The 20046-nt window shown below is 45.6% G+C and overlaps 2 protein-coding genes across 6 annotated transcripts; one reads left to right on the top strand and one right to left on the bottom strand.

The window, feature by feature from the left end:
- The first annotated feature begins 646 nt into the window (after positions 1 to 646).
- LOC125513801 (adenosine kinase 2) lies at positions 647 to 5730 on the top strand. 2 transcript variants are annotated; one of them, XM_048679008.2, is made up of 13 exons: positions 648 to 938; positions 1493 to 1546; positions 1641 to 1687; positions 1787 to 1818; positions 1904 to 2005; positions 2104 to 2171; positions 2761 to 2837; positions 3631 to 3728; positions 3803 to 3873; positions 4075 to 4141; positions 4215 to 4337; positions 4740 to 4800; positions 5414 to 5730. In XM_048679008.2, exons 1-13 carry the CDS (start codon positions 847 to 849, stop codon positions 5554 to 5556), a joined length of 1035 nt encoding a protein of 344 aa, XP_048534965.1. In that variant the 5' UTR covers positions 648 to 846; the 3' UTR covers positions 5557 to 5730. The 2 variants fall into 2 exon arrangements, with proteins under 2 accessions (XP_087384294.1, XP_048534965.1); XM_087528168.1 differs by having other exon boundaries at positions 647 to 938; positions 1641 to 1818.
- Positions 5731 to 9702: 3972 nt separating this feature from the next.
- LOC125512139 (uncharacterized) lies at positions 9703 to 13455 on the bottom strand. 4 transcript variants are annotated; one of them, XR_015608368.1, is made up of 4 exons: positions 12996 to 13455; positions 10558 to 12167; positions 10347 to 10457; positions 9703 to 10119 (listed from the first exon to the last, which is right to left on the bottom strand). XR_015608368.1 is itself a non-coding variant. In XM_087528167.1 (4 exons), the coding sequence occupies exons 2-4, from the start codon at positions 10641 to 10643 to the stop codon at positions 9843 to 9845; spliced, it is 474 nt and encodes a 157-aa protein (XP_087384293.1). In that variant the 5' UTR covers positions 10644 to 12895; positions 12996 to 13449; the 3' UTR covers positions 9703 to 9842. The 4 variants fall into 4 exon arrangements, 2 of the variants coding, with proteins under 2 accessions (XP_087384293.1, XP_087384292.1); XR_015608369.1 differs by having other exon boundaries at positions 10558 to 12895; positions 12996 to 13454; XM_087528167.1 differs by having other exon boundaries at positions 10558 to 12895; positions 12996 to 13449.
- Positions 13456 to 20046: the final 6591 nt, after the last annotated feature.

Here is a 20046-nt window from a genome sequence, read left to right as displayed (position 1 = left end):
ATTTTTCCTACGGGATTTTCAAGGAGAATCTTTATCAAGATGAAGTCTGCTCACATAATCAAGCATTGATTAGGGAAAGTGTTAAGATCAATTAGTAACAAATGTTAATTAAGGGATAATCCCTGCTTTTACTAACCGCATGCAGTTGCATATACCGCGTCGGTTCCCGCTGAACAGACGCCTCCCTGAACAGACACCTTTCCTAGTGGTGTCTCTTTCCTTTGTAGAAAATAGCAGATCTCATCTAATATAGTACACACAGTTTTCATTATTACTACTATTAATTCTACTCTCAACACCATTCACATTCACAAACCTGAAGTTGCTGTGCTGGGCTGGGCAGCACAGACCATCAACCGGGTTGGGGTTTTGCTCTTTATTTAAGCGGGACCATCCCCGCACCACTCCCGAGCACCGACCGATTTCTACACGGTTGGTGGGCGAAAAGGACCCACGCATCGATTGCCCCACCAAGAGCAATCTCTCCGCTCTCCACTCACAGCGCAGATCGCTACTGTGCACCAATCAAACGCTGCGGCGTGTCAACCTCGGTCCCGCACGTCAGCGAGCACCCAAGAAAAGAGTTGGTAGCAGTACCACGTGGTGGGTAGGATAGATCTTCTTCCGCTGCCCCTCCACCTGCAAATGCAACGCTCACCAACCACGCAGAGCCACGGAGGGTGACAGGCGGGCCCCGCGAGGTTTGGTCGAGGCCGACTAAAACCCCCGCCGCACCCATCATCCCACCACCACCACACCACTCGAACGAACCTCTCGCCATTTGCCAACAGACCTCAGATCTCGCTGTCGCCTCCTTGCGCAGCCGTCGTCGAGAGCAGCAAGAAAATGGCGGCGAGCAACCTCGAGGGTGTGCTCCTGGGGATGGGCAACCCCCTTCTCGACATCTCCGCCGTCGTCGACGAGGCCTTCCTCGCTAAGTACGCGCCGATCTCTCCCGCCCGCTTTCTGCGTTCCGATCTGTGGTTTTGAATTTTTCTTTTTGTCTCCGTTCGCGTTAGTTTTTGGATCTGTACGGTCTACTCTTCTTAGCTTCGACGGATTCGTCGCCTCTCCTCGTCAGATCCGAGACGACAAAAAGTGCTTCGCGAGTTCGTACGGGCGCAGCACGGGACCAAGAGTCGAACGAATAATTTTATTTTTGACAGTCGAAAGATATATCATGTCACTTATCCAAAGTTATGCAACATTATGCAATGGATCAGTTAGTTATCTCGTGAATCACCCGCGATTTCTCTTTTCACCAATTTCATGCGCGACAGGTTTCGCTAGTGTTCCTGTTTTTTTGCCGAATTTGTTGGCATAGATCTCCGAATTTGATATGCTGTGTAAGTTGGTTCAAATTGACGCTGGAATGCTGATCAGTTGTTTGACGTAGTGCTTCATGCTTGGCTTTGATGCTATACTGTTGCTTGAGTATTATGCAACTTGTGTTGTAATCATGACTGCTGACATGCTCCCTCCTCTGTTTTAGGTATGATGTGAAGCCGAACAATGCCATTCTTGCCGAGGACAAGCACTTGCCCATGTAAGCATCTATGTCGTTACCAACCATACGTATCCCAGTGCCGTTGTTTTGTACAATGATAGAATTTCTTACCTCATACTGTGATTTTTGGCAGGTACGATGAGTTGTCCAGCAAGGACAATGTTGAATATATTGCTGGAGGTAATGTTTTTTTTAACATGTATAATGTGCTATTTCTTTTCATGTTGTTGACTTTTCTGATTGGCTATATCTTCTCTTTGATGTTCCATGATGTTCCAGGAGCCACGCAGAACTCTATCAGGGTTGCCCAAGTAAGCTCGAAAGACAAGTAAAACCATGACCAGCCAAAAGATTTTGCTAGATCTGTTTGTTTACTTTGTATCATGTATTGTGCAGTGGATGCTTCAAACTCCTGGTGCAACAAGTTACATGGGTTGCATTGGAAAGGACAAGTATGGTGAGGAGATGAAGAGCGCCGCTAAAGCTGCAGGAGTTACTGTTAGTTCTTGAGCTTTTTTCCATTTTATCATATAAATGTTTCTGTTCTATTGGTTAACGGACTAATGTTGACTTGGTCTTGTCATGTATTCGTCTAGGCTCATTACTATGAGGATGAGGCTGCTCCTACAGGCACATGTGCTGTCTGTGTTGTTGGTGGCGAAAGGTATGCCACCTACGACAATACCTCTTACCAGCTAGTATTGTGTTTCCTTCTATTTTGTGGCTTTACACTGTTGTATTTGAAATCATTTTTGTTTGATGATTCATTATTCATATTTGTAACGTATAGTTGTATTACTAACTCACTTAATTAAGACCACAACATTATTCATATTCTGAATGATGATGTAATACATCCATCCAGGTTCTCTATAAATGGTAATAGTTGTATGTGCATCTCGCTTTAATTAGGGAAAATGTTTAACACTGTCAAACATGTGTGCCATCTATTGAACTATCCTGTGGTGCATGTCATTTTGTAATTCAATGAAGTTAAGTTTCAATCTTGTCTCGACTTGGGAGGGACGTGTATATGATTAGAACAGTGGACAAAGTTATTTAATTTCAGCGAAGCACGTAGTTTTTAAACAAAATGCCATATAGCTTTTGCAAGGCATAAACACACAAGTCTTCACATTGTTTATTTCTTAATTACTTAAATGTGATTATTCTGTCCCATACTTTTACAACATTTAGATCCTGAGCATCTTCTCTAACAATATCTGAAATATATATTCTTTTTATCTGGTCAGGTCATTGATTGCAAACTTATCTGCTGCGAACTGCTACAAATCTGAGCATCTAAAGAAGCCAGAGAACTGGGCACTAGGTATAGTATTTGTTTTCAGCTCTTGTGAACTCTCTTAGCTTGGATTATGTTCCTCATTGCTCAATTGATGCTGACATCAGCTTGGACAGCTTGTAATCACAGTGCAATTTTCTAAAGAAATGGACTGTGATTAAACTGTTTGGATGTACTTATACTGGATAGCTGAAATCTAGAGTGCAACCAGTTCTAATTTCTGTTTGGATGCCCAGAGTATTGAATTGCAAATTTCTGACTAAGTCATCTCCATACCCCTCATTCCCGCGTACACAACCTGGCCTCCGTCCCCTGGCCCTCATCTCTGCGTCTGTCTGATCAGCGTGGTCAAGCTTCTGCCCTCTGGCTCTCTTCTCCCGATGCAGGAGTGTCGTCCATTGTCGAGCTCCTGGCCGCCGTGGTCGAGCCCCTTATTGTTTCTTATGGAGGGCGAACGGAACTATAAGTTTTACAGTACGAGCAATTTCAGTGCAATACGGAGGTCGACATCTCTGTAATGAGAGAAAGAGTGTGCAACTGTGTGGGAGTGCCGCTTGAAATTGAGCCAAGTTTCCATCACTCAATACCATGACCATCCACAGGGCTGTATTAGAGGCTTGCGAATACCAATTCACAATTCTGGGCCGAATATACATACATCCAAACACAGCATTAATATTTTGTTTCCTGAACGATTAATTGAGGTGTCTTTTTTGTGTGGAAACTGTAGTTGAGTTGTACATCATCTTCTACTTCGCTATATTATCGTAATTTCGTGGATGACTTCATTCCTGACAACCGTGACATTTGCTGTTGACAGTTGAGAAAGCGAAATACATCTACATTGCTGGCTTTTTCCTTACGGTGTCCCCTGAATCTATTCAGCTTGTTGCTGAGCATGCTGCTGCAAATAACAAGGTAAGGTTCAGAACAGAAAAGTTCCCTGTGAAGTGGCGGTCGCCAGTGTTTGTAATCGACCATTTTGTTTCCAGGTTTTCTTGATGAACCTCTCCGCTCCCTTTATCTGTGAGTTTTTCCGTGATGCCCAAGAGAAGGTTCTTCAGTAAGTTTACCTGCTCCTCTGTGATGCTAAATGTTTTGGACATTATTTGAGATACTGTACATGAGCTTAACTCAAAATGCATAAGCAATGTCAAGAGATGTTCCCATGTTTGCCACATCCTAATCTTTCAGCCTGTTAAAGTTTGGTAGTTTATAGAGATTTTGGGTCATTTGGTTAAGACATGTTTTGTGACCACTTCAGGTATTCTGACTACATCTTTGGAAATGAAACCGAGGCAAGGATCTTCTCTAAAGTCCGAGGGTGGGAGGTAATCACTCAATCCTTGTAAAATGATTTTATTTGCTTATTGCGCTGCTGAAAAATTACATGTAATTTTGTAGACTGAGAATGTCGAGGAGATCGCTTTGAAGATCTCACAACTGCCTCTGGCTTCTGGAAAACAAAAGAGGATTGCTGTGATTACTCAGGGTGCTGATCCAGTAGTTGTGGCTGAGGATGGGAAGGTATATATTTTTTTTCAGTTTGATGCATGTCAGTTGCATTATAGGCTCATCCTTTATTCATACATATTTAGTTATAGCAACCTGCTGGTATGCAACTGCTTGTTTGAAAGTAAATAACCTATATATTTCTGTTGGATTTTGTCCAATTATAGGCTGTGGGACAAAAATAGGAAAATTGCATATTTTAAGGATAGCTAATTCTTTCCTTTGACAATAAATCTGCCGTTGTGGGCATATTTGCAAAGCAATCTGTTTTTGTCACAGTTGTTTGCTTATTCAAATGTCACATCAAAATTTTGATTCATCACAGAACGGGCACTTAAAACTTCATGTAGAATTTAGTTGAGTCAATCTATGTGAAGATAATATGCGAAACCTAAATATTATTATGTTTTTGAATAGGTAAAAACATTCCCTGTGATCCTATTGCCCAAGGAGAAGCTTGTTGACACCAATGGCGCTGGTATGCTTTTTCTTTTGTATAATGAGTTGATTTAATCTTTCTGTTGCTTCAGAACTAGCCACTGTTATAAGGACACTGCTTAAAAAGTTGCTTTCATTACATATTATTGATGGGTTCTAGTTTTCATGTGTATTATATATCCGGAAATATTGAAAAAGCTCATGTAAATCTAATAGTCCCTCCGATCCATGTCGCTGATTTAGTACATTTTACTAAAATGATGTTATGTATTTATCAAAACAATGTTGACGTAAGCTAATTAACTAAATTCTCATGATAATATAAAAAAGGAACATCTGCACCAGTTGTTGATGGCACTAATTGATCAAATGTATAATTGAGCTGTTTCAGTTGTGCAAGAAATGCCACTATATTTTGAGTCGCAATTCTAAGAAGAGTCTCCTCCCGGATATTCATCTGTAGCAGTATCTAGCTGCACAATTACCTGATATTGAGAATTCAGCATTCATGACAATCTGAGACAGATGCATGCTTGGTGAACATATTCATTAAAATTGCTGCAGAAACAGCAGTCTGATTTGTAATTTGGATACCGGGTGTCAGTTACGATTTTGCTGCTGCCCCTGACTTGTTACACCCCGTTTCTTATTAGGTGATGCGTTTGTTGGCGGCTTCCTCTCTCAGTTGGTTCAAGGGAAGAGCATCGAGGACTGCGTAAAGGCCGGTTGCTACGCAGCAAACGTTATCATCCAGCAATCTGGCTGCACTTACCCTGAGAAGCCTGACTTCAACTAGACCAAATTCAGCGATTCTACGGAAAGCAACACTTAACCGCTTGATGGTTCGGCTTGTTCTCCCTGTATTATTTTGAGGCTTTCCATCTGATCCGGCCTAATTTTCGGCCGTGGATATCTGTTGTACTGCTATAATCGGTACCTTTATCTTTGGTATAAGGCATGGTTGCCATTATATGGGGTGTTACTTGTGGCCGTCTTATCCAAGTATATGCCGAAGCGTGGTCAGACCGACGATAGTGCTTGAAGGCAGTGGAATGTTATGGACGTGTTTGTTTTGTGAGAAGTATGGCATAGTGTGGCTAATGGTATGTCTGTCAGTGAACCAAGGGCATTATTTGCCTGTCGTGGCTAGAAATAGTGCAGTGCGAATGTAAGTTGCTCCTTGTGACAAACTGCGTGTTCAGACCAAGAAGCCCCTGCTGCCTGCTACAAGGACAGGTTCCAACTATATATAGTTCGCTGTGCTAGGTTTGTTTCCCTTATGACAAACATCGTGTGTGCTTAACCTTGGCTGACTCCATTTTAAATAACTGTTGATTAAAAAGAATCAAATGTGTTTTGGTTGTGGGGAATAGAAATTTGAAGAGAGATGAGGAGGGGGAAGGGTATGTTTTGTTTTGGTTGTGGGGAGGCAGTGATGGGGAATAGAAATTTGAAGAGAGTTGAGTAGGGGGAAGGGAAAAGGAAATTTAGAAGGTCAATTATCACTTATCTTTTCATTGGCCTCCCCCTGGCAATTCACGTATCCCACAATAAACTTCTAATCCTGATACCGATGACGTTTAACTACAGTCTGTAGCATGCTAAGAAACTGGCAGTGTGGAGCACGTCACTTTGACCTAACTTGGCTTTGGGAATACTCCACTTTTCTTGCTCCACGTAGTAATAACCATCCACATGTGGTTGATGAATCGATCACATCACTTGCACGTCAGAGGTACGGGATAAGATTACCGAAAGAGTTTTTTTTCTACAATAATGACTTTAAAACGTGTATGATGGATCAATCACATCGGGCACACATCAAAAGGCACGGGGTTAGGTTTAAAGGGGTATTACGGAGGTCAGGTGACCAGAAATGCATCAGGAGAAGCATTGCACCGCGCCGAACCTGAACCTGAACGTACGCGGGCGGCTCCAGCACAGACCTAATTTCCTTTTTGTTCGCTTGCTGCAAAAGAAGCCCCTGGACGTATGCATGATGCATATATCCTGTTGTCGACGGAGCAAAACCATACTACCTACCATTGCCTTCGACCAAACAGCTAATACGTCAGTTCCAACTTCCAACAATCCGCGATACACGCAATGCCCACTACGTCCTAACGAGCGCCTTTATACCGCGATGCAACAAATGACAGGGACGTCGGAGCTAGTACGAGCGTGCGAGGTCCCAATGGGCGCGCGACACACCTGTTCGTTGTTGCTGGCCATGTGTCTAACCAAGGCTTATCTTGAGGAGACACCGGAGCGCAACGACGAGCACACGGCACATGCGTGGTTCCCTTCCCTGTAGCAAAGTTGGAAGTTGCATCGCTCTACCATACTCTATTTTCTCGAGCAATGGACTGCTCACTTCCTAACCCTTACAGTAGAAACTACTCATAGTTAGAGCATCTTCAATCCGATCAAGTTAATCCAATCCGCTTTGAGATGCTTTTAGGTTAGGCGTTGTTCAACCGAGCTGCCGGAGTGCCGGTGTCACTGGGCATAACCGGCAAGAAGGTACTCATGACTAATTGATGGAGTACGTTCATACTTTCACTCTCTAGCTAGCTAGGTAGCTAGGTCACGTAGCGCAATGATGTTGTTTAAGATAAGGGAGAGCACTTGTAGACAATCCCCTCACTCTCGGAAAAGCTAAGCTAGGAGTATCTCAAAACACATAGGAGTACTCCTATGGAGCGTAGCGCAATCATGCTGTCCAAGATAAGGGCAGCCCAAGGGAGAAGAAGAGGAGCACTGCTACATGGACGATGGTTGGCGGCCGATTCCTGCACGACAAAATATTGCAGCCATGTATTCCTTTTGTTCAGTGGGTTGCAGCCGTCGATAATGAGTGTCGTGCATGCAGCGTCCGCCAACCATCGTGTGTACAGTATTTCCGGAAGAAGAGATAAGGATCTGTCTCATCACGTTCCTGGCTGACGGAAAGATACCGACCGTGCATGTTGGCTGCACCTGCCAGCGCTTTACATTCGTGTACACCTCCGCTCCGCCAGCGACACCGGTGTGTAGCAGCACCACCGGTCCACCACCACGTGTCTTGCCGGTCCGTGAGAAGCACCCCTCACTCAACCCTCAACGTGACATGCCACCCCCACTCCGCGCTGCTGCCCCATCGATCACATGGAGGAGACTCCACGGTACAGGCCAGATTTTTAAACGAAGCAACGCAAGTCATCGAGACTGTTACAAGCAACCGGGTCTGCCAGAAGTAACAGACCAGAAAATAGAAACAATTTACATCCCTAAAAGTTTGAACGCAGACCATATTGAATCAAAGTTACCAAAAGGGAACCTAACATCTTTTTTGAAGCGATGCAAGGCTAGACATAAGTCACCGTCTAAGACGCGGCAGGAGCAAAACGAAGGGGGGAGATCTCTACATTTTTTTTCTCCAACATCATTCTGAGTGAGCCTTCAACGTCCTACCTCGGTTCTTCCTCGCGCACGCGCTCAGGCCCAGGCCTAGACAATCCTGAGCAGCTTTCCTCTTCGCCGATCCAGAAGTTGGAGGCATCTTCTCAGCAGGACCGATTGATCGCCTCCACAGAGAATCTTTCATTGATGCAGCGATGCGTTGATCCTTGCCGGTATTATATGGGTGCTTGTCCATGGTATCCCCTGAAAACACATATCATTACGCATAGTCCAAATGCTTCAAATAGTAGCAACACAGGCAATATTGACAACAGATTTCTTATTATTCACATTCCAAAAGGAAGACAATTCAGCCATGTTATTAGGGATACTGAACTCAAAAGAGTCAGCCATATCACTCCAAATCTGTCTAGCAATTACACATTCAAAGAATAGGTGGCAAACTGATTCCTCCTCATCACAGAATAAGCATTTTAAGTTATCCACCACCCTTCTTTTGTTCAAATTGTCCCTGGTAAGAATTTTATTATTAAAAGCTAGCCACAAAAAGACTAGATACTTGTGAGGTACAACAATCTTCCAAAAGTTTTTCCAGACATGAGTAGAAACTCCACCCCAGTTAATCATGAAATAAAAGGATTTAACCAAGTAAGTCCCTGGCGCTTCTAAAAGCCAAACAGGTTGGTCCTCTTCGTTAGATAGGGTTTTGGTTGACCTGATCCGAGCCATCTCTCCATGAATTCAGTCCCCACACATCTACTGAAAGTAAGTTTTAGATTGAGGCCATCCCATATCTAAATATTTTTTGCAAACGTAAAAAAATAGAATAAAATTAGATGCGCTCATTGTCACACCTAAATGCTACCTGCAAATTTTTACCGGAAAAGCTTAATCTTATTTTTTTACCGAACGAAGCACTATTATTCCGTTTTGCGTGAAAATTGTCAAACACGCTATGTGAGGCTAACATGAACATCCAAACACAAAAAATCTGAATTTTATAAATTTATTTACATTTTTTTAATTTACTGTTTGTCCAAAAGCATGTGCTCCCAAGAGCCAAAACGACCCTCTGGAACCCTCATGTGAGATTAGTATAAGCACAAAGGATGAAAAGATGTCAATCAAATGGCTAAGGATGTCGACTTGAAATATAACCTGACCCCCTTGATAGTTTAAGGGTGAATTCCATATATGCCACTCAAAACTTGCCCGTACCCTCACATGCCATTGAAAATTTCCCTCCCCTAAATATGCCACTGAAAACTTGCACTGCGTACAGATATGCCCCTATCGCGAGTTGACTGTTAGTTGACTGTTAAGTGGCAGTTGAAAAGACGATTTTACCCCTGAACATACCTTGTGACCATTTAGCCAAATGATATACTGATTTCTATTGTATTCCATTTCAATAATTTTTACATGAATATAAGATGAGCGATGAACTTTTTAATTAATTTCAGCATGAAAGTACAAAACAAGTAAAATAATGTTAGTACAAAAAACAAAATTTCGGCAGCATTTTCGCTTAATTAGCATAGAATCACAATTTGCATCTCATGAGCAATATACCCTCACAAACATCAAAGTTGTTACAAGACCATATTGGTTCATCACAACACAAAACAGAGAGGTCTCAACATGTTTTAATGTCAAACATACACCGAAACAGAGCACACACTACAAGTCCAATCTAACAGGTGCTCTTTTGCTCCTAGTGCTCATAGCTGGGCTATGAGATGTCCTTTTGCTTCTTGTACCCATGGCTGGGCTATCATGTGGAGCAACTTCGCTGCATTTTTCTTTGCCTTTTGGCGTCTGCTCTCCAACAGCAACAACTCGTGAGGCAATCTTCTCTTTGGCAGCCTTACCCTTTCCCTTTCGCGGCGCACTCTTCTTAGATTTTTCCTTTTGTTCCCCAGAAGCATGTTTTGGTTCTTTAGAACCCTTGATAGATCTGTACACATAATGTTTATCTGGTAAGCACATTGCATGGTTCTGAAAGGTGCAGATCAGCAACTAACAAATATAGATGGAGATATACTTCACTAAACTAGAACTTGGGCCAACATCCTCATTTATTTGAGAAACTAGATCAGTGCTGTTTTTAGATATCAAAAGATTAACCAATGTTGTGCAATGTTGACAGGAGTATAAGGACACGCAAGTTTAATGCAATCTTACCTAGATGGGTATACCATGACCGGAGCAGTTGTAGAAGCACATGCAACTACCATGGCCGCCTCAGGGTCCTGTATGGCACTCTTCTTCTTTCTCCTCTTCTTTGGTGGCCCCCTTAAAACAAAACAGGGTTATAAAATCAGAAAATGTAAATTCAGGAAAAGTAAATACAAGAAAAGTAAATACATGCAGTAAATATAGGAAAAGTAAATACCTTTCAAGAAGCATAGCTGCCTTTTGTTCAGGATCACCATCTCTACAACTGTGCCAATGGTGCCCATATCGTTTACAATTGGGCATTTGTGAGCCCCTTTTGACCTTTCTTTGGATCCTTTGTATCTATTCTTTCTTCGTCTCCCCGCTACGCTCTTTAGTACAGGTGGTTCTAGGAAGAAGCCATGATCACATTTGGGCCATTGAGACTTGTCAACCAATCCAGGAATGATATGCTCATATGCAGCCCTAAACTTTTCCACACTACAACAATCATCAACATAATCCTCTATAGACCCTCGAACATGCCCAATGAATGCAATAGCATGCACACAAGGCTATCCGCAAACCTGCCACTCTCTACAAGTGCAAGTCCACTTGCTGAGATTGACAACATGCCTATAACCACTCCCAGCCTTGCACTGCACTTCAGCTTCAGTGTCACTAGTTCTTGTTACCCGAAATGTCAAACCTCTGCTCTTCTCATGCAATTATTTCACAATGTGTGGCATAATTCTGCCTTTCCATTTCCTAGAAACCTTCCTTCTCTTATGCCACATGATCATTTGCTCGTGCCTCATCTTGTCAATGAATTCTGGAAGATGCATTCCTTTGTAAGGCTTGATCCATTTGTTGAAGGATTCAACAAGATTATTGGTCACATAGTCCACCTTTGAGAGTGTCGTGAACTGGCTCCTGGTCCATAACCTTATGTGATTCTTTTGCAAGTAGGATATTGCTGCTGGCCTTGCTTGTTGAATAGCTGTTATGTGCTTGTTAAAATGATAAGAATTCCATGCATATGCGGCTGGCCAAAGGTGATCATCATATACCTTGCCTCGAAACTTCTTAAAATTCTTTACCAAGTGCCACATACACTCCCTATGTTCAGCCATAGGGAATATGTCAGCTACAGCTCCATCAATACCCTTTCCCGCATCATTGCAAATCATGAGACCTTCTGGTGTGCCAATAGCATCTTTAAGCCTCTCCATGAACCAAGCCCAGTTTTCCTTTGTCTCGGAGTCGATTACTCCAATAGCAAGAGGATACATCCAATTGTGGCCATCTACAGCAACTGCGGCTGCCAATTGACCTTTGAATTTGCCTGTCAAGAAAGTGTTGTCAATAGCCAAATATGGCCTACAACCTGTAAGAAAACCATCTATGCATGGCTTTAATGCAAAGAACAGCTTTGTGAACCTTCTCGCTCCAAGCGATACTTCATGATCAATGACAAAAGAGCTACCAGGGCAAGACTTATCAATTTCTGCCTTGTAGCTATACAACTTGTCAAAACTTTGATCCCATGATCCATATAACTCCTCAAGTGCTTGCTCCTTTCCCTTGTATACCCTCTTGTAGGGCACGGTCATATGGTACTTTTCACTGATCTTGGTCTGCAATGCAATGGGTCCCAAACTAGAATCTTCATGGAGCCAAACTTTGACTCTATTAGCCACCCAATTCTGGTTTGTATGTTTGGATGTTTCATCTTGTCTTGTGCTTGAGCATGTGTGACCATGTTTGTTTACCACCACCTTGATGCTACCCTCATCCATCCTAGCGGCATGAATTCTCCACTTGCAATTCTCATCACAACAATGGGCCCTGAATCTCGAAGGATCAGTCTTGTCAATTTGAAAATCGAATTCACGTGCAATTGCATGTTAAGCTATTACCACTCTAAACTCATGCATGTCACTATATACTGTGCCCTCTGTCATTGGTGGATTTTCCCTATCATATGAAAAATCTGGAAGGTCAACGGGCTCAGCATCTTTAATTTCATCCTCCTCATCCTCTGATATGTCATCATCAGAAGATTTTTCCCTATCGTCGGGCACAAAGTTAGGATCTTTACAAGGCACATCACTAGCATCACCTTCATTGTCACTATCATCTGAGTACATGTCTTCCTCGTTTACACCAACATGTCCATTTTCCTCAAATGGATTTGCTAAGTCAGTTCCAACTAAGGGACATCCACTCCAACACTCTCTTCTATTGGCCATTCAGGTTTATCAGGTCTAGCATTGACATTATGAACTGTAATCCTCATCTCAATTGTTTTTTAACTACCAAACTTAGCAAACATAGCAAGCATGTCATGGTCAGTACTTAATTCATGGATTGTTCTGTTGGACTCTTCAAAATAATGAAGTGTCACTGTTTCATTCATACGCCATGGATATTTCTCTTCAATTTCAGCAACAAAGTCTTTATAATTTGTCGTGTCAGAGTCAATGACCATATTGAACATATAGCCACTAATGCCCTCTCTAAAATGAGAGCCAACAATTTTCATGTTCATTAAAAATGATGAAGCTGCATCCATCCTGTGAATGAACAGGATACCACCATTCAGACCGCAATGAACTAAATCGATTGCTACCAATTTAAAATTTCGGGAACAAGCAATGTGCAGAAGAATTATACCCTGCTGGGAGCCAAGGAGGAGGATCTGTCGCCATTCGGGTTGCCACCGGTACTTGATGTGCTCCCGTCGCCACCGATCTGGCATCCGCCGCCGCCTTTGGGGGTGCTTGCTGCGGTGCTCCCATCGATGCAGATGTGGCAGCCGGCGGCGCCATCCTGCTGGCACCGCGTGGGAAGGGGGCCGCGGCAGAGACCAACCACTCCACCGCCGGGGCGGGGAGCGGCAGCTGCTGCTCGTGTCCGGTGGGACGGGCACCTGCGGCTGCTCGGGTCCGGTGGGGATGTGGGATGGGGGGGGGGGGGGCGTGGGGGGCCAGCGGCGGAGAGGCTGCTCGGGACCGGTGGCGGCTTCCATCGACGGCGGCGGCTAGGTCAAGATGCAGGTCATGGGGACTAGGGAACGAGCGCTAGGTCGTGCGGATGGGGATGGATGCAGGTCGAGCGCAACTGGCCAGTTTTTTTATCTTAGTTCCATTTTTCTAACATATGGCTCAAAGGGTACAATGGTCTTTACTGGAAAAAACTGACATCACGTGAGAGCTTCTACACAGTCAACTAACAGTCAACTAGCGGTAGTGGCATATATGTACGCGGTGCAAAATTTCGGTGGCATATTTGACAGAGGGAAATTTTCAATGGCATATGCGGATACAGGAAAGTTTTGAGTGGCATATATGAAATTCACCCATAGTTTAAAGTAGATGATGTGTTTGATGCACTGCACATATATCTAGTCCAAATTATTCCTCGCAAACTATTATGTTTGGCTTGGTCTATACTGTGTCCACACGACATAATATATATGTCGTTTGTGGTCATCTATAGCATTCTGGCTAACTAAAATACAGTATAAAACTGCCATTGTTTTCTGATGAGAGGTTGCTCAATCAAATCAATCATACTCTTTTCATGGCTTCTCCGTGAAGAAATGAAGTTGATCACTGACTAGTCCACTGGCTGGATTGTTCTTCAATCATGTCCCCCACGTATATAATTGATGTGCCTGCGTAGATGTATGATCACACATCATTTGAAAAAACAACATATCGAATTGATACGTCAAGCCAGCTTTAGTTTGGACATATCAGGCTTCAATTGGTACAGCGAATACTCCCTTTGAAAGCTGCCTGTTTTGTGAAAGAGATGGGTACACTAATTTATACAAAGTGAGTTGTAAGAATATTAAAACCAGCCGTCCAAAGAATCCCGTATTCCAAGGCGACCATGGTAACATGCAATCTCTCGTAGTTGTACTAAGCACATGAATTCAACACTTTGTTACTTAAAAAAGCACTCTTGGATCTTAAATTAAGTCATTTGTACTAGTTGTGGTACCGATGAGCGAAGCCATGGTCAATTTTGTATGCTCTCATGTTGACCTAACTAGCGGTGCAGCTAGCCCCAGAATAGAACTCATTAGATTTTTATTTTGAGAACTTTTTTTTAGAACAGAACCCATTACATTAACTGTGAGGGATCTTCAGCGTCTATCATTACTCTTGAAATTGAGAGTTTGAAATTATCATCGAGAAGGTTAGGACAGGGCAGGTTTAGCTCACTGAGCTCTCATCTCCGATGCCCGCTGCCGGTCAATCAAGTTGGTCCGGTCATCTCTTCATTCATTCCTATGAGAGCAGAGCACTGATGTATACCTAAATAATTGGACACGCATTCTAGAAGGTCGCTCATAACAAACGGAGAACCGATAGAGGAAGCGCCAAACGAATCCCCGCCTTACACGCCAAGGCAATCACAGAGAGAGGAGGGGTGAGATCGAATAAGGCGGAGAGCCTATCACGTTACTCCCCCAACCGCTTATAGCAAAGTCAAGGCGTGCGAGGCGGAGGCACCCACGTTGGACCCAAGCCGTACGTCGGGCCACGTTCGCCGTACCGCGTGCGCTTCGCTGCCGCCCGGCCGGCTCCACATCCACCTCCACAGGATTCCGGTCTCTTCCTTTCGCTTGCGGACGAAGGTAGCATCACGGCGAAGAAACCGCGGGCCGCGACAGCTGTCCGAGCACGCGGCAGGGCCGGGGTGGGAATAAGCCGGCGAATATGCTCACCGTCCGGCGGAGGCCACAAGGCTCCCAGATGCGTGACAGCCTGACAGGTCGGCATACCCCGCTCCTGACGTTGTACCGCTCGTACTTGCAGCGAAAGGGGAGAGTCGTGGAACGGAAGAAAAAGGCAGGGCAAAGGTGAAGATGCCCGGTCATTTTCGTCGGACCGCCGAATACAGGGGGAGTTGCAGCTGTACACCTCCTTTTGAGTTGATTGCTCCTTGGGAAATAGACACTGGAGCTTGATGCAAAGAGTCTGAGGCTGCAGAGGAGCGGATTATACAATTTCCATGGTCTTTCTCAGCTCCTGCCAACATCATGTGTCCTCCCCGAGCCATGTCGTACTCATACGTACTACGTGACGCGACCACGCTGAGCATCTCCAATAAAACATGCAAATTTGAAAATGTAAAACTTATACATCTTTAAGAAGTGCCTATTGCATCTCCAAATAAAGGTCAACCCGGCGTCCTATCGGCGCGGTTTCAGCCCCGGCGCTTGGGTTGCTGCATCCCTTCCAGCTTCTTTGGCTCGCTGGTTTCTGGCTACTCCCTCCTCGGCAGCTCGGAACTGCGCCCCCTTCCGGTTCCTGGCTTGTCGACGGCGCCTGTCGTCACCCTACCCATCCGCGTCGGCTCTCTACCTTGCTGCCTCCCCGACCCCATCCTCCTACACGCCATGTCGGCTCCAAAGCTCGTGTTTTTTCGACGGCAGATGCAGCCCCACCCCTTCCCCCCTAATGAGGTGGCGATCGATCGGCGTGCGGGCTTCCTTGTCTTTAGTTCCTCACCTGGTGGCTATGGGATTGGACGGATACAGGCTTGGCGAAATCCATGCTCGGCTTGCCGATGCTGGCAGCGGCGACACTCATGGGTGTCGTTTTCCTTGTTGGAGGCGCTGCCATGGCCTCTCACCGTGCCCCTTTTCGAGCTTTGGGGAAAACTCTAGGTCTGATTCATCGGGTCGGATGGCGACGACGTCACAATGCCGTTTCCCTTTTTGAAGGCGTCATCTTGCTTGCTCGCGGTGTCCCCGGTGTTGGCTCTGAAGATGTTCGATGTTGTGCTCATTCAGTCTGCCTCTCGAGTTTTAGGCTTGGTGGGTTTTGTTGTGTCTTTTCCATGTTCGGGCTGAGCATCCCTCTCTCTGCTCTGGGTTCCATGCTCATGTGTTGTATCCTTTATTGTACTCATTTTCTCTTCTTCTAGCAATGAAAAGATACGCAAGCTTTGCGTATTCGCGAAAAAAGAGATCAACTTCAACAGGTGATGCGAAACGGAGATGTAAAAGAGCAACCCTAATAGAAAATGTAAATCAGAGATGTAAAACTACAAACTACAACTAGTACAAAGTTGTTCTTCACAATTGCATACGTATATTCAACAGAACTTCAACTATAGATGTAATTTTAATTTTGCAAAATCGCCACACATAATCAACAACTCTATGCAGCAGCAGCAGCACCCAAAGTCATGTACTGCAGCCAAAAATCCAAAATGCACAGCCGTATCCTATACTGCCAGCCAAAAATCCAAAAGGCCAGAGCACGGGGCGGACGCGGAGCGGTCGGTGGAGGTTGAGCGGGAGTGCGTCCGGGTAGATGCAGCTGAGGAGATCGCGGCGGCAGCGGATCACGCAATGGCGCTGTCAGAGGCGGTGCGCGACGGCGACCCTGTGACCGTGGCGCTGGAGGACGAGCTATGAGAGATGCACGTCCAGCTCGCTGCTGAGGCGCGCGCGAGGAGCTGGCTGGATCGAGCGGCCCTCTGACCCGCCGTCACGCTCGTCCTTGGAGTAGTCGGCCATGGATATGGAGGCGGCCGGTTCCCTGTGCGATTGCCATGGTGGATCGAAGCAGCGGTGGCCCTCCGCCCCGCCGTCGCGCTCGTCCTTGGAGTAGCCGACCATGGCGATGGAGGCGGCTGGTCCCCTGTGCGGTTTCCTTATGCGACTGCCATGGTGGATCGAAGCAGCGGCGGCCCTCTGCCCCGCCGCCGCGCTCGTCCTGGGAGTAGCCGCCCATGGCGATGGAGGCGGCCGGTTCCCCATGCGGTTTCCGTATGCGGCTGCCATGGTGGTTTGAAGCAGCGGCGACCCTATGCCCCGCCACCGCGCTCGTCCTTGGAGTAGCCGGCCATGACGATGGAGGCGGTCGGTTCCCTCTGCGGTTTCCTTATGCGGCTGCCATGGTGGATCGAAGCAGCGGTGGCCCTCTACCCCGCCGCCGTGCTCGTCCTTGGAGTAGCCGGCCATGGCGATGGAGGCGGTCGGTTCCTTGTGCGGTTTCCTTATGCGGCTGCAATGGTGGATCGAAGCAACGGCGGCCCTCTGCCCCGCCGCCGCGCTCGTCCTTGGAGTAGCCGGCCATGGCGATGGTGAAAGAAATATGCCCTAAAGGCAATAATAAAGTTGTTATTTATATTTCCTTATATCATGATAAATGTTTATTATTCATGCTAGAATTTTATTAACCGGAAACTTGGTACATGTGTGAATACATAGACAAACAGAGTGTCCCTAGTATACCTCTACTTGATTAGCTTGTTAATCAAAGATGATTAAGTTTCCTAACCATATACATGTGTTGTCATTTGATGAACGGGATCACATCATTAGAGAATGATGTGATTGACAAGACCCATCCGTTAGCTTAGCATAATGATCGTTTAGTTTTATTGCTATTGCTTTCTTCAAGACTTATACATGTTCCTTTGACTATGAGATTACGCAACTCCCGAATACCGGAGGAACACCTTGTGTGCTATCAAACGTCAAAACATAACTGTTTGATTATAAAGATGCTCTACAGGTGTCTCCGATGGTGTTTGTTGAGTTGGCATAGATTGAGATTAGGATTTGTCACATCGTGTATCAGAGAGGTATCTCTGGGCCTTCTCGGTAATGCACATCACTATGAGCCTTGCAAGCAATGTGACTAATGAGTTAGTTACAGGATGATGCATTACGGAACGAGTAAAGAGACTCGCTGGTGACGAGATTGAACTAGGTATGATGATACCGACGATCGAATCTCAGGCAATTAACATACCAATGACAAAGGGAACAACATATGTTGTTATGCGGTTTGACCGATAAAGATCTTCGTAGAATATGTAGGAAACAATATAAGCATCCACGTTCAACTATTGGTTATTGACCGGAGATGTGTCTCGGTCATGTCTACATAGTTCTCGAACTCGTAGGGTCCGCACGCTTAACGTTCGATGATGATTTGTATTATGAGTTATGTGATTTGATGACCGAAGTTTGTTCGGAGTCCCGGATGAGATCACTGACATGACGAGGAGTCTCGAAATGGTCGAGAGGTAAAGATCAATATATTGGAAGGTTATATTCGGACACCGAAATGGTTCCGAAGTGTTTCAGGTATTTTTCGGAGTACCGGGAGGTTACCGGACCCCCCCGGGGGAAGTAATGGACCTTAATGGACTTTAGGGAAAAGGAGAGAAGGGCCTCAAGGGGTGCCCCCATGGCTGGTCCGAATTGGACTAGGAGGGGGCGATGCCCCCCTCTTTCCTTCTCCCCTCTTCCTCCTTCCCTCCTTCTCCTAGTTGGAATAAGAAGGGGGGGGGGCGAATCCTACTTGGACCGGGAGTCCAAGTAGGACTCCCCCCTTTGGCGCGCCCCCCTTGGGCCGGCCTCCTCTTCCCCCTCCTTTATATACGTGGGAGGTGTTGGGAAACATAGTATTTCAAAAAATTTCCTACGATCACGCAAGATCTATCTAGGACATGCATAGCAACGAGAGGGGAGAGTGTGTCTACGTACCCTCGTATAACGAAAGCGGAAGCGTTTAGTAACACGGTTGATGTAGTCGAACGTCTTCGTGATCAATCGATCCTAGCACCGAACGTACGGCACCTCCCTGTTCAGCACACGTTCAGCACGATGACGTCCCTCTAGATCTTGATCCAGTTGAGGACAAGGGAGAGTTCCGTCAGCATGATGGCGTGTTGATGGTTATGATGAAGTTACCGGCGCAGGGCTTCGCCTAAGCACTATGACCATATGACCTAGGTGTGTAACTGTGGAGGGGGGCACCACACACGGCTAAAAGAAGACTTGGTGTGTCTTTGGGTTGCCCCCCTCCCACGTATATAAAGGAGGGGGGAAGAGGAGGCCGGCCCACGGGGGCGCGCCAAAGGGGGGAGTCCTACTTGGACTCCTGGTCCAAGTAGGATTCGCCCCCCTTTTTTCCTATTCCAACAAGGAGAAGGAGGGAAGGAGGAAGAGGAGAGAAGGAAAGAGGGGGGCGCCCCCCTCCTAGTCCAATTCGGACCAACCATTGGCGGCGGGGGGGGGGGGGGGTGCTGCCACCGCTTGAGGCCCTTTTCTCCTTTTCACTAAAGCCCATTAAGGCCCACTACTTCCCCGGGGGGTTCCAGTAACCTCCCGGTACTCCGATACCCGAAAAACTTCAGAACCATTCCAGTGTCCGAATATAACCTTCTAGTATATCGATCTTTACCTCACGACCATTTCGAGACTCCTCGTCATGTCCGTGATCTCATCCGGGACTCCGAACAAACTTCGGTCAGCAAATCACATAACTCATAATACAAATCGTCATCGAATGTTAAGCGTGCGGACCCTACGGGTTCGAGAACTATGTAGACATGACCGAGACACATCTCCGGACAATAACCAATAGCGGAATCTGGATGCTCATATTGGCTCCTACATATTCTACGAAGATCTTTATCGGTCAAACCGCATAACAACATATGTTGTTCCCTTTGTCATCGGTATGTTACTTGTCCGCGATTCGATCGTCGGTATCTTCATACCTAGTTCAATCTCGTTACCAGCAAGTCTCTTTACTCGTTCCATAATGCATCATCCCGTAACTAACTCATTAGTCACATTGCTTGCAAGGCTTATAGTGATGCGAGAGGGCCCAGAGATACCTCTCCGATACACGGAGTGACAAATCCTAATCTTGATCTATGCCAACTCAACAAACACCTT

The sequence above is a fragment of the Triticum urartu genome, chromosome 6A (assembly GCF_056163025.1).
Source record: "Triticum urartu cultivar PI428250 chromosome 6A, HENAU_Tu73, whole genome shotgun sequence".
In the NCBI taxonomy this organism is placed as follows: domain Eukaryota; kingdom Viridiplantae; phylum Streptophyta; class Magnoliopsida; order Poales; family Poaceae; genus Triticum; species Triticum urartu.
This window is presented reverse-complemented; position numbering and strand designations above follow the sequence as displayed.

Excerpts from the sequence above, each read along its gene's own strand:
- LOC125513801 (XM_087528168.1), top strand. The coding sequence starts at position 847 with ATGGCGGCGAGCAACCTCGAGGGTGTGCTCCTGGGGATGGGCAACCCC. Across the intron at positions 2,006-2,103 it reads CTAAAGCTGCAGGAGTTACT|GCTCATTACTATGAGGATGA; the intron begins GTTAGTTCTTGA and ends GTATTCGTCTAG. Across the intron at positions 4,142-4,214 it reads CTAAAGTCCGAGGGTGGGAG|ACTGAGAATGTCGAGGAGAT; the intron begins GTAATCACTCAA and ends GTAATTTTGTAG.
- LOC125512139 (XM_087528166.1), bottom strand. The coding sequence starts at position 13,150 with ATGGCGCCGCCGGCTGCCACATCTGCATCGATGGGAGCACCGCAGCAA. Across the intron at positions 10,458-12,995 it reads CCTCCTTGGCTCCCAGCAGG|GGGGCCACCAAAGAAGAGGA; the intron begins GTATAATTCTTC and ends TTTTGTTTTAAG. Across the intron at positions 10,120-10,346 it reads GTCATGGTATACCCATCTAG|ATCTATCAAGGGTTCTAAAG; the intron begins GTAAGATTGCAT and ends TTATGTGTACAG.